Source organism: Anomaloglossus baeobatrachus, chromosome 6, assembly GCF_048569485.1.
Source record: "Anomaloglossus baeobatrachus isolate aAnoBae1 chromosome 6, aAnoBae1.hap1, whole genome shotgun sequence".
Taxonomy (NCBI): domain Eukaryota; kingdom Metazoa; phylum Chordata; class Amphibia; order Anura; family Aromobatidae; genus Anomaloglossus; species Anomaloglossus baeobatrachus.
Window position 1 is genome coordinate 487,898,386 of NC_134358.1, and position 13,444 is coordinate 487,911,829.

The 13,444-nt window shown below is 42.4% G+C and overlaps 1 protein-coding gene across 1 annotated transcript in view; it reads left to right on the top strand.

The window, feature by feature from the left end:
• Nucleotides 1-13,444, top strand: part of DNAH11 (dynein axonemal heavy chain 11) — a 498,772-nt gene that overhangs the window by 93,127 nt on the left and 392,201 nt on the right. The window contains exons 10-14 of the mRNA XM_075315388.1: nucleotides 2,785-2,922; nucleotides 3,004-3,122; nucleotides 3,308-3,503; nucleotides 6,128-6,232; nucleotides 9,484-9,879. Coding sequence (XP_075171503.1) covers nucleotides 2,785-2,922; nucleotides 3,004-3,122; nucleotides 3,308-3,503; nucleotides 6,128-6,232; nucleotides 9,484-9,879 — 954 coding nt within the window. The remainder of the gene's footprint in view (nucleotides 1-2,784; nucleotides 2,923-3,003; nucleotides 3,123-3,307; nucleotides 3,504-6,127; nucleotides 6,233-9,483; nucleotides 9,880-13,444) is intronic.

Consider the following 13,444-nt stretch of genomic DNA (forward strand, 5'->3'; position numbering starts at 1 on the left):
ATTTTTCAGACTATAAGATGCACTGGACCATAAGACACACCCTGGTTTTAGAGAAGGAAAATAGGAAAATAAAATTTTAAGCAAAAAGTGTGGTCATGACACACTGTTATGGGGCGAGGATCTGCTTCTGACACTGTTATGGGGGTAATTTCCCCAAATTCTCTACTAAGGTACCCCATCCTGGTAATGATCCTCCTGCTTTGTATATGATCCCCATCCTTGTAGATATGTCCCTCATCCTGGTATAGCCCCTATCCTGCTAAATACCCCCATCCTGCTAAATACCCCCATCCAGCTATATACCCCCATCCTGCTATATACCCCCATCCTGCTATATACCCCCATCCTGCTATATACCCCCATCCTGCTATGTACCCTCATCTTACTATATACCCTCATCCTGCTATATACCCCCGTCCTGCTATATACCCCCATCTTGGTATTAGCCTGCATCCTGTGGCACACAAAAAAATAAACGTTTATACTCACCTTTCCTCACTCCCTGCAGCATTGCTCGTCTTCCTGTCTGTGTCAGCAGCAGTGCCGCTGACCTGTGTGGAGCCGGTCACTGATCCCTGCAACATCGCGATGTCACCTGTCTGCCTGCCCGCTGATGTGTGGGGAGCCGTGCGCACAGCGATGACGTCATTCCTGTGCTCACCGCTCTCTACACAGATCAGTGGGCCGGCACACAGGAGGCATCACAATGCTGCAGGGAACGGTGAATATACCGTACTTATTTACTGCGCCCCGCGCTGATGATGATGTGCGGGAGACAGTGAACAGAGCCACACATGATCACTCTAGGCTGTAGTTGTCAGGGGTGATCACACGGGCCGGCTGCTAATTATGCACGCCTCCCCCGCCCATCATACCGCCCATCTGTTAGCGCCAGCTTCAGCGCTGAGAGATGATGGGCGGGAGGATGCATGCATATGAAATGAGCAGGCCATGTGGTCACGGCAGGCGCTGCTACAGCCTGCACATGCCGCCGATGACTCGCAGCACCCTCATTCCCCGCAGCCATGCCCTACATTTAGACTATAAGACGCACCCTCCACTTTCCCCCAACATTTGGGGGGAAAAAAGTGCGTCTTATAGTCCAAAAAATACGGTAGGCTGATGCTTAAGAAAGGGCTGGATGATTTCGTTTATAAATGAATTAGTGACAAAATATATTATTGGTGGAGGAAGGTTGAACTAGATGGACCTAGGTCTTTTTTTCAACCTTTGTAACTATGATTGTGTGGTTGAATGATCATTTTGCAGACACAGTCATGCAAATGTTCATCCATATTGCTTATTACAATAGATAATTTTTAACACCGAGTGAAGGATAAACCTTCATTCTAAAACAATTATTAGTTGTATGAAAGATACTACTTCCACAAACAAAGATCCTTGTAGAATGAAAACTTCAAATGTGCTTAACTGATGTTGTCATCTATCAGCTTAAAGAAAACCTGTGAGCACTTTTTACGAGTACATACGTAAGTAGTGGTATGGCTGTATAAGTGCTTGTCTCTCAATATGGTTTAAATATTGTTTTTGTAGAGATTCAACATGCCAATCATGAGAAAGGTAGAATAAAAGCCATGTCAAATCAGTCTGGAAGTGCACTTGAGGCAGCAGTGTACTTAGATGGCACAAGCCAAGTGCATTGACGCCTTTGAACGTCCATCCAGATTTGCCTATGATTTCTATTGTAGATTTCCCAGGATTGGCACATTGGATCTCTACCACTAATTCCACTGACAAGTTCCTTTTACATGATCATTCATTGTTGCGTTTCACCTGGCAAATGTTCACTATAATAGAAATCACCTTTTATCATCAACTTTAGTCTAATGTATATGGGCACCTTTAGACAAGGTTCTCAGCGGTGTCATGAGTGTTATATATTTGCTGTAAAAGATACAAAAACGCTGACATGACCCACCAACAAAAGGTTATTATATGTAAATTGCTTTATATTATATTGAAGATTAATCTAGACAAAATGTTAAACCAAAGCTTCCAGTTTTGGCAAGTTTTTGGCGATGTTTTACTTAATCTAAGGCTATGTGCCCACGGGCGCTCGTACCTGCGGATGTATCCGCTGGTACGAGTGCATGTTTCCCGCAGCTGCCCGCCGGCGTCCGCAGCTATTTTTAGCTGCTAAATTACCTCGGAATAGCTGCGGGAAACATGCGGAGATTCATACGGCTTACCTGCGGACGTCCCAGCCTCTTATCTCCATAGCGGAGGCCCGTGACATCCGCAGGTAATTCCGCATGAATAATTGACATGCAATTATACATGCGGATGCCTACATCCGCAGCATGGTCGGCAGCCGCACTTTCCGCAGCGTGGACACAGCACTCCCCATGTTCCATAGGATAACATGGGGAGTGACTGTACATGCTAAAACCTGCGGATTTATCTGGAAAATCCAGAAAAATCCGCAGGTTTTCCGCGGCAATATCCGCAGAAACAAGGTCCCGTGGGCACATAGCCTAAATGTTGTATATCTTGTGTTTATCAAGTGAGTTAACGTAATTCCTAAATGATCCTTTTAGGATGCCCTGTATACCAGAAGGACAGAGTCCATCTGTACTGTTCAATGTCTTCAAGACTCTTCTTCTTCATAAAATCTGTATTTTCTCATCTTGGGAGCAATTATTAGACATGAGGATTTATTCCCACCTTTATTCTACCTTATAAAAGATTGACTCAGAATTTCCATCATTTGTTTTCTGTGAACTCTATGATTCTTCAATATAGATTTTTTTTTTAATTTTTTAGTTATTGGCCATCTCTGGATATTTTCTTGAAAGACGGACCATATTGGATTTATTCAGCTCAAACTATTTCATACTTCTTCAGATGTTTGGTAGCGAACTTGACAAATGCAAGCTGTCGTACGATGAGCAAGTCTTCCAAGTTAGTACCAAATCTTTGTATAATATCATATAATTTATAGTAATTTTCCCGAACTCGTGTAATTTTTTTTTTTTTTCAAAGATGGAAAATGTTGTTGTACACAAAAATATGCCACTCCTTTCGGGAATATTGAAATGGACCAAGGAACTGAAAGACCGAATACAGACAATGTGGTCCAATTTCAGATTCATCCAGCATGAGTAAGCTGCTGTCCTATATATCATTTGTAATTATGTGGGATTGGATACATGTAAATGCATCCACGTTTCTGTGACATTATGCTAATTTACCCCATGCATCCAATAAAATTAGTATTATTTTATTCTATTTTTATTATTTTATTTATTTTAAAACTCATCCTATTCTTTTATCTGACATTTATCAGAAGCATGGAAAGTCCAGAAGCTTCATCCATTTATCAGAAATATATGGAGATGATGACTTTGCTAGACCAGCATGAGGACAAAGCATATGACCAATGGATATCTCAAGTGGATGATATCTGCAACTTCAATTTAGACCAGCCACTCATTAAACGTCACCATGATGATGGGCTTCTCAGTGTGAATTTTGATCCCAAGGTATGTATCGTTCTTCTAAGGCTGGGGCCACACGGGGATTACTGCGATGACGATCCCCTCGCATGACACTCGGCTCACGCTGGCAGCACAGCATATCTGAGTGTCATGCGAGTGTAACTGCGACTGAGGTCTGATCATGTGATTAGACCTCAGCTGCGGGGGTTGGGCCAGCGCTGAGGAGGGGAGGGAGGGATTTATCTCCCTATCTCCTCTGTTGCCGGCTATTGCCATTGTCGCACTGCACTCACTGTACACCAGGGTACCGCGAGTACAGTGCGATTTTTCTCTCGCCCCATAGACTTGAATGGGTGCGAGAGAAAACAGGATCACAGTACAGTCGCAGCATGCTGCGATTGTTTTCTCAGTCCTATTAGGGCTGAGAAAATAATCGCTCATGGGTGCTAGCATATAGGCTAATATTGGTCCGAGTGGAATGCGATATTTTTTTTTTTTTTTTATTGCACTCCACTCGCTCCGATTTTCATGCCGTTTGGCTTAGGCCTAATACTGTAATGAAATAATTTAAATGTAGAGGTACAGTGCCTACAAGTAGTATTCAACCCCCTGCAGATTTAGCAGGTTTACACATTCGGAATTAACTTGGCATTGTGACATTTGGACTGTAGATCAGCCTGGAAGTGTGAAATGCACTGCAGCAAAAAAGAATGTTATTTCTTTTTTTTTTTTTTTTTAAATTGTGAAAAGTTTATTCATAGGGTCATTTATTATTCAACCCCTCAAACCACCAGAATTCTGTTTGGTTCCCCTAAAGTATTAAGAAGTATTTCAGGCACAAAGAACAATGAGCTTCACATGTTTGGATTAATTATCTCTTTTTCCAGTCTTTTCTGACTAATTAAGACCCTCCCCAAACTTGTGAACAGCACTCATACTTGGTCAACATGGGAAAGACAAAGGAGCATTCCAAGGCCATCAGAGACAAGATCGTGGAGGGTCACAAGGCTGGCAAGGGGTACAAAACCCTTTCCAAGGAGTTGGGCCTACCTGTCTCCACTGTTGGGAGCATCATCCGGAAGTGGAAGGCTTATGGAACTACTGTTAGCCTTCCACGGCCTGGACAGCCTTTGAACGTTTCCACCCGTGCCGAGGCCAGGCTTGTCCGAAGAGTCAAGGCTAACCCAAGGACAACAAGGAAGGAGCTCCGGGAAGATCCCATGGCAGTGGGGACATTGGTTTCAGTCAATACCATAAGTAACGCACTCCACCGCAATGGTCTCCGTTCCAGACGAGCCCGTAAGGTACCTTTACTTTCAAAGCGTCATGTCAAGGCTCGTCTACAGTTTGCTCATGATCACTTGGAGGACTCGGAGACAGACTGGTTCAAGGTTCTCTGGTCTGATGAGACCAAGATCGAGATCTTTGGTGCCAACCACACACGTGACGTTTGAAGACTGGATGGCACTGCATACGACCCCAAGAATACCATCCCTACAGTCAAGCATGGTGGTGGCAGCATCATGCTGTGGGGCTGTTTCTCAGCCAAGGGGGCTGGCCATCTGGTCCGCATCCATGGGAAGATGGATAGCACGGCCTACCTAGAGATTTTGGCCAAGAACCTCCGCTTCTCCATCAAGGATCTTAAGATGGGTCGTCATTTCATCTTCCAACAAGACAACGACCCAAAGCACACAGCAAAGAAAACAAAGGCCTGGTTCAAGAGGGAAAAAATCAAGGTGTTGCAGTGGCCTAGTCAGTCTCCTGACCTTAACCCAATTGAAAACTTGTGGAAGGAGCTCAAGATTAAAGTCCACATGAGACACCCAAAGAACCTAGATAACTTGGAGAAGATCTGCATGGAGGAGTGGGCCAAGATAACTCCAGAGACCTGTGCCGGCCTGATCAGGTCTTATAAAAGACGATTATTAGCTGTAATTGCAAACAAGGGTTATTCCACAAAATATTAAACCTAGGGGTTGAATAATAATTGACCCACACTTTTATGTTGAAAATTTATTAAAATTTAACTGAGCAACATAACTTGTTGGTTTGTAAAATTTATGCATCTGTTAATAAATCCTGCTCTTGTTTGAAGTTTGCAGGCTCTAACTTATTTGCATCTTATCAAACCTGCTAAATCTGCAGGGGGTTGAATACTACTTGTAGGCACTGTATCTGTGGATCTTAAAAAGGACCAACCACCAGTTTTTCTAGTTATTCCCGCCCCTCTCTGCCTGCCTGTCCTTCCTCCCCCTGTCTGTTATTACAGAAGGAGGAGGGAGAGAGGAAGGACAGGCGCACAGACAGGGGTGGGAATAACTAGCATAACCCGACCCACCTATTAGATATTCTGTAGCTGCTATCAATCAAATAAAAATGCATTTCACAAACTTTACTTGCCTGTATTTCAGAAACTATACATCTGATCTCGCAACTAAAGGTATGTTTAGAATTGGCATCCTAGCGCCAGTATAGCACTGGCTTTAGTTTACATATGAAAATCTTGGTGGTTGTTCCTCTTTAAGCTTCAGCTTCAAATATTATACATTTTTCTTATTTAGGCTGTTAGGATTTCCCTAGTAAATTATGCCAATTACCATTTTACTTTTGGAGTTTTAAAGGGTACATTTGGCATTTAGTATTTTTCTGGCTAATTTTCTCTGCAGTTAGTAGCGGTACTAAGGGAGGTCAAATATCTTCAAGTACTGAATCACACAGATCTACCCAAGGCAGCTTTAGATATCTTTGAAAAAAAGGAAATCCTACACAAGGTATGTCTGTTTCATGGTGATATTTAAAGGGTTATTCCCATCTTCAAGATCCTATCCCAATATGTAGTAGGTGTAATAATAATAATAATAATATTAGCAAATACCTCCAATTAGAAATGTATTACAGTTCTTCTGATTCACTATGTTGCTTACCTCATGTGTAGGGCATTGCAGGACCTTAGCTTCTAGCGGTCGTAACCATGGATACCTAAGGTCCTGCAATGCCCTGCATATGAGTTAAGCAACAAAGTGAATCAAAACAACTTTAATACATTTCTATTTGGAGGTATTTGCTAATATTATGGTGGTGGTGGCGGTGGCGGCGGGATTTCTTTGACCAGTTGAGACGAGTGTACGTTCCCTTTAGTATCTGCCATACTTTCTGTATAATCCTCTACACCCACTGATATTAAAGTGAGCAGTGTATGAGTCCGGATAGATAGATATGCAGTCATCCTGGCATGAAAGTACACCAGCCTCATCAGGTTACAAAGATTTGTTTCTTGACATTTTAATGAACCGTATTTAGCAACTCAATAACATGAAATTGCAGCAGTAGAAAATCTTTAGTCAAGAATATGCAAATGAAAACCAGGGTAAATTCAGAGATCGTACATTACAATACATTGTAATATTATTTACACAAACCTTCCTGCATTCAGGAAGATGGGGAGGAAGGAAAAAAGTAAACATATTTTACATAACAGGTTGTACGGATGATATATTGTTTTATATTTATTGGTCATCCCAGAGCTGGTGACTGCATCTGTCACACATTTATAGCATATTCAGAGGACATGCTAGAAATGTCCAGGATAGGAAAAACTCTTTTTAAAATGAAGAATAATTGAACACATAGCAGTAGGATAATTTGACAACTAGGAACAATTTAATTTTTAAAGGATATGGAATCTTTGGGGGCAGTTGTTTTTTTTAATTAATTGCATGTATATTGATCAGAATATGTATTTTTTGCAATTGAGCTTTATTAAAAATGTACATTTTGGCTTTTAACCCCTTCACCCTTTCATTTTTTTGCTCCCTTTCTTCCGAGAGCCGTAACTTTTTTTTTCCGTCAATTTTGCCATATGAAGGCTTGTCTTTTTGTAGGATGAGTTTTACTTTTAAATGAAATCATGAGTTTTGCCATATAGTTTACTGGAAAATGGCAAAAAAATTCCAAGTGTAAAAAAATTTGCAAAAAAAGTGCAATTGCACAATTGTTTTTGGGGTATTTTATTCACTGTTCACTGTATGGTACAACTGATATGTCAGTGTGATGCCTCAGGTCAGTATGAGTTTGTGGATACCAAACAAGTATAGGTTTACTTTTATCTAAGGGGTTAAACATTCAGATGTTTGTCCAAAAAATGTTTGCACTGTTTGCCCCATATTCCGTGACATGTAGCATTCTCATTTTTGCGATATGGGGCTCAGTGATGAGTTAAAATAGTACCAAAAATAGTAGCATTAAAAATGTCAGCTCGAGACTCAAAAAGCGTCTTGAGCTCACATTTTTAATGGTACTATTTTTGCGCAGATGCTACGTTTGAAAATTTGAAGCGACCAAAAAACTTAATTTTGGCATTTGAATTTTTTTGCCTCTACACCTTTTACTGATCAGGTTAATTGATTTTATGTTTTGATTGGGCATTTTTAAACTTGGCAATACCAAATATGTGTATATTTTTTATTTTTGTAACCCTTTAAAATTCAATTAGGTGATTTGAACTTTTAGGTTTTGTTTTTTGTTTTTTTATTTTGTAAAACTTTTTTTTACTTTATTTTATTTTACTAGTCCCTCTAAAGGAGGACTATAAGGATCAGCAGTCTGATCGCTCATTCATTTCTGTAGATTAGAGCTGCACAACTCTGATCAGCAGAAATGCTGCGTTACTGTTACAGCTCTGTCGGCTGTAACAGGAACTATGTCATGATAGCGACATGACCCTGTGCTACCATGGCAACCATCGGCTTCCTGTGATCGCATCATGGGGCCTCCAATGGCGGCGGGGAAAGGTACGTTCCCTGCGGCGGGCATTTTAATTGCACTGTCACATTTTGACAGCGTGATTTAAGGGGTTAACAGGCACGGGTGGATCACGGATCCACCCTAACCTGACAGCCACGCGTGTCTGCTGTTCAAATCAGCAGACTTGTGTAGGGATCACCACCGGCTCACCGCAGCAGCCGGAGGTGATCACCCCTTCATTATATAGGATGTTCCGTTACGTCTGCGGTCATGAAGGGGTTAAGACTGTTTTCCTGCACATTGTTGGCTTCAGAATGATTTATTTATGAATCTGTCAGTGAACTAGTTTGATGGACAATTTGTAACATTATCTTTTGTCTTTTACCGGACTCTTCTATGGTGATTTATGCCCAAGATACTTCGGCTGAACTTTGATGTGGCCATAAATAGAGATGAACTGTTGACGTTCGGGTTCTGCCGGTTCATGTGGACTTTAGATAAAGTTCACTTCGGGACCTGGATTTGACCTGAACCCCCTATGGAAGTCATTAATTGGGCAGTTCAGGTCTCCACCCATATATAGTCAGACGTAAACAGAATTCTTCCGGGGGAGGAATAATAAAACATTTTTTGTTGTATACACTATATCTGATAACGCCGATTTTACACCTAGTGCCAGACATTCAAACACTGCAAGCAACTCACACTGGTCCGAGCACCGAGCGTAGCTGAGTACAGCGCTGCTTAATCAAATGTTTGTCCATACGTAAAGCACCCAAACTCTGAACTCGAACATGGATTTTTTTTAAAGTCTATGTTTGGTACGAACACCGAACTTTGCTGTTTGAATTCGCTCGTCTCTAGTCATAGATCAATTGAGAGGAGCTCAGCAAAAGACAGATAAAAGTTACAAGCTCCCCCTTGTCAATAGCACACTGATGGTATTTCAGATTATTCATTCCACAGCCAGCAATGTGCAGGGAAACATTTTGCACCCAGCCTAATTGCAAAAAATATTTTTAGCCTAAAATATGTGTATTTTAGTTAACAAATGCCCACCCTCATCTGCTGGAAGGATTCATGTCCAGTGGTTAATCTACTGGGTGTAAATTGCATTGTTCAATGTTGCATTAATGATCAGAAGATGTAATGTGTCCCTATAGATAGAAGGGATGAGTTTGTATGGATGAAGATGTACAAGTCACTGGTTTTCATGATTCTATAACGAAAATATAACTTTTACCATTTTTAACATTTTTTTTTCTTATTTTTATATTAGTATATTGGCAGCCTGGAACTTGTGGTACATTGGTACAATACAGTGAAGAAGACCGTGCTAGAAGTTGAATACCCCTTGATTAAGGATGACATGGCAGCTATTGATGAACAGCTACGAGATGCAGAAGAGCGTTACACATGGAACAGCGCAGACTGCTGGGACTATATTGTTAAAGTGAAGGCTGTTGTCTATGACTTGGAGCGGAGATTACAGAAATCGAAAGACAACATAACAACAATGCAACAGGTTATGAATTCATGGGCTGAACACGCATTGTTTTCACGAAAAGACAACAAAAAAGAATCCCTCATTAATTTGGAAGAAAAAAATGAAAGATTAAGTAAAAAGTATAAATCCATCCAAGAAGATGGTGGCAAACTGCGCAGTCTTGCTGAGGTTCGATCATATTTTTTCTTATTTGATTTAATTTGAGTAAAACCACCTGTTTATTAGAATAATCAACATTACCCAACATGAGAACATATTTTCAATGTTTTTAAAGAGAACCTGTCACCAGATTTGGCTCTTTTATAAGCTGTAGCCACCACCAGTGAGCTCTTATGTACAACATTCGAGCCCAGGCCGCTCTGTAGAACATAAAAATCACTTTCATTATACTCATCTGCGGGGCGGACCAGTCCGATGGGTGTCGCTGTTCTCTGGCTGGCGCCTCCTCTCTGCGGTGATCACTGTCCTCCTTCTTCCTAGCCCAGTGTGCATGACACATCCTACGCACTTTGATCTTCCCTGCTGAGAACAGATCAGTACTGTAATGCACAGGCGCGAGGAAAAGTCAATGACCGCCCATGCATGTGCACTACAATACTTTGATTTGCCCTCAGCAAGGCAGATCAAAGTGCGCCTGTGCAGGACTGCAATGCCAACCTAGGTGGATGATGTAGGATGCGTCATCCACACGGGCCTATGAAGAAGGTAGGACAGCCATCGCAGCAGAAAGGAGGCGCCGGACCAGTGAGCACCGACACCCATCGTACCTGACCGTCCCCCTAGGTGAGTATTATAAAAGGGTTTTTACATTCCACAGAGCGGCCTGGGCTCTTATAAACAGTATTCTGGAATGTTATATATATAAGAGCTCACTGGTGGTGGCCGCACCTTATAGTCACCAAATCTGGTGACAGGTTCCCTTTTAAGATGTTGAAGTTATATATGTAAGACAAGAAATTAACTATACTGCTTCATCTAATACACAATGGTATCGAGATCAATCTATCTTTAAATTCAGTGTCTTACTTTTAACATATTTTTTTTATATTCTGTTAGGTCCAAAATTCTGTGATGATCAATTCTATGTGTTCAGCAGTTTATGCTCTAAAGCGAGCTTTACACACTACAATATTTTTAGCAATTGCTAGCGATATAAACATAGCAACAAAAAGAGAAAAATATCCTCCAAAAATTAAGTATTACTTACAGCAAGATGGGCTGCAGTGTGTACATCGCCCTGGCCAAAAACTAGTACTCTAGCAGGATACAGCTAAACCCCCACTAAAGTGGAAGCATCACAGGTGCAGGAGAAGCAAATCACACACACACCTCCATGAAATGGAGTAGGGCGATTGCTAGATGATAAAACTGCACACTAGTGGCTTGCATAGAGCGCTGTTCACATATGCAGATAACACCGTCACAAACTCGCAGCCTATTAGGTGACGCCCATACTATTAGATCAGGCGGGCTGCCAAGCCGTACCCCACTGTGTATCATGCACAGACAGACACTCTACAGTGCAAGGCCCAACAGAAAGGGGCCTGGCTGTATCCTGTCCAAAAAAATATATATGAGGCGATATCGTACGCAAAAGCACCCGCCCCAGTCGTGCATGCGATATTGTGTGATCGCTGCCTCAGCGAACATTATCGCTACGGCAGCGTCACACGCACTTACCTGGTCGGCGGCGTCGCTGTGACTTCCGAACAATCCCTTTCTCAAGGGGAGGTGCGTTCGGCGTCACCGCGACGTCACTAAGCGGCCGGCCAATCAAAGCGGAGGGGCGAAGATGAGTGGGACGAACATCCCGCCCACCTCCTTCCTTCCTCATTGCAGGCGGGACGCAGGTAAGGTGGAGTTCCTCGCTCCTGCAGTGTCACACACAGCAATGTGTGCTGCCGCAGGAACGAGGAACAACATCTATAAACAACCATTAACAATTTTTGGTTTTAGGACGACCTCTCCATGGTGAACGATTTTCACCACTTTGGAGGACGTTTAAGGTCGCTGGTAAGTGTCACACGCTGCGATACCGTTAATGTCGCCGGATGTGCGTCACTAACGATGTGACCCCGACGATAAAACATTAACGATATCGTAGCGTGTAAAGCCCGCTTTAATGTGACATAAACTCCAGATCCTCTGCATTGCTATATAATTAGGGTCTGTTCTTATTTTGCAACTAAATGTAAAAGCTTAAAAAATTAAAAAACTCCTTCCCAGTGCATATGCTAAACATATCAATACAATCAAAGCAGGCTAAAAGTATTTTAGAGTTTTTTGTTTTCTTTTTGCTTACAATGAATTAAAATAAACAGGAGATGTTGTATGATCAGACCATGTCCCTGTACAGTCAGACACAGCTATTACACAGTACATAGCAGGGATACATATATAAAATTAACTCAGCACAGGAATATTTTATTTAAACACATCATATTGTGGAAATTATTATTATTATTATTATTATTATTAGTAATATAAGATTTATTTATTGATTAAAATCAACTTTAAAATTAACTTTGTTCTTGGGAAAACCTCTTTAAAGAGAACCTGTCAGCAGTTTAGCACTATGAAGTAAAGCCGTGGCCATAATGACACTGTGATGATGATTAAACAGATATATCCAGTGAAGAAATCTGATCTATGACTGTTAAATAATTATCCTCTAAAGTTTTCATCTAATGACGTCTTGTGTGCATCGGAGAGGGACTTAACGGTAGTGTCTTCTTCTGCTTTTCTGCCCCTCCTGCCTGAAATCATTCTTCTTGGTATGATTTGTTTATATGAAAAAAACTGGCATTTTAACAGGGATGTGTATACTTTTTATACCCACTGTATTTTTTTTTTACTTTCCTACATAGTGGGATATAACATAGAATGTACAGTATACTACATATACTATGTTTCTTTGTCGCTCCATTGGGAGACCCAGACAATTGGGTGTATAGCTTCTGCCTCCGGAGGCCACACAAAGTATTACACTTAAAAGTGTAAAGCCCCTCCCCTTCTGCCTATACACCCCCCGTGCATCACGGGCTCCTCAGTTTTTATGCTTTGTGCGAAGGAGGCTGACATCCACGCATAGCTCCACATCTTAGTCAGCAGCAGCTGCTGACTATGTCGGATGGAAGAAAAGAGGGCCCATAACAGGGCCCCCAGCATGCTCCCTTCTCACCCCACTCTTGTCGGCGGTGTTGTTAAGGTTGAGGTACCCATTGCGGGTACAGAGGCTGGAGCCCACATGCTGTTTTCCTTCCCCATCCCTTAATGGGCTCTGGGTGAAGTGGGATCCTAATCGGTCTCCAGGCACATGAGACCGTGCTCCCTCCGCAGCCCCTGGGGAATCTGCTGACAGGAGCCGAGTATCGACAGGGACAAGGCCCTGCTACTGTGAGGTACTCTGTGTCCCCGTGGGGACCGCGCATAGAGCGCTGATGCCACACACACTGCAGCACTGCTGGGTGTGTTAGTGCGCCGGGGACTTCCGCGCCGGCCGCGCTGTGAGGTACTCTGTGTCCCCGTGGGAACCGCGCATGGAGTGCTGGTGGCCATATACACTTCAGCACCGCTGGGTGTGTTTGTGCGCCGGGGACTACCGCGCCGACCGCGCTTATATGCCGGCCGCGCTTATTACTTTAGTCCCCGGCTTTTGCGGCCTAGTATCGCATATTCCCGCCCCCAGGCCTGCCAGTCAGGGGAAGGGCGGGACGCTGCACAGGACGTTAGT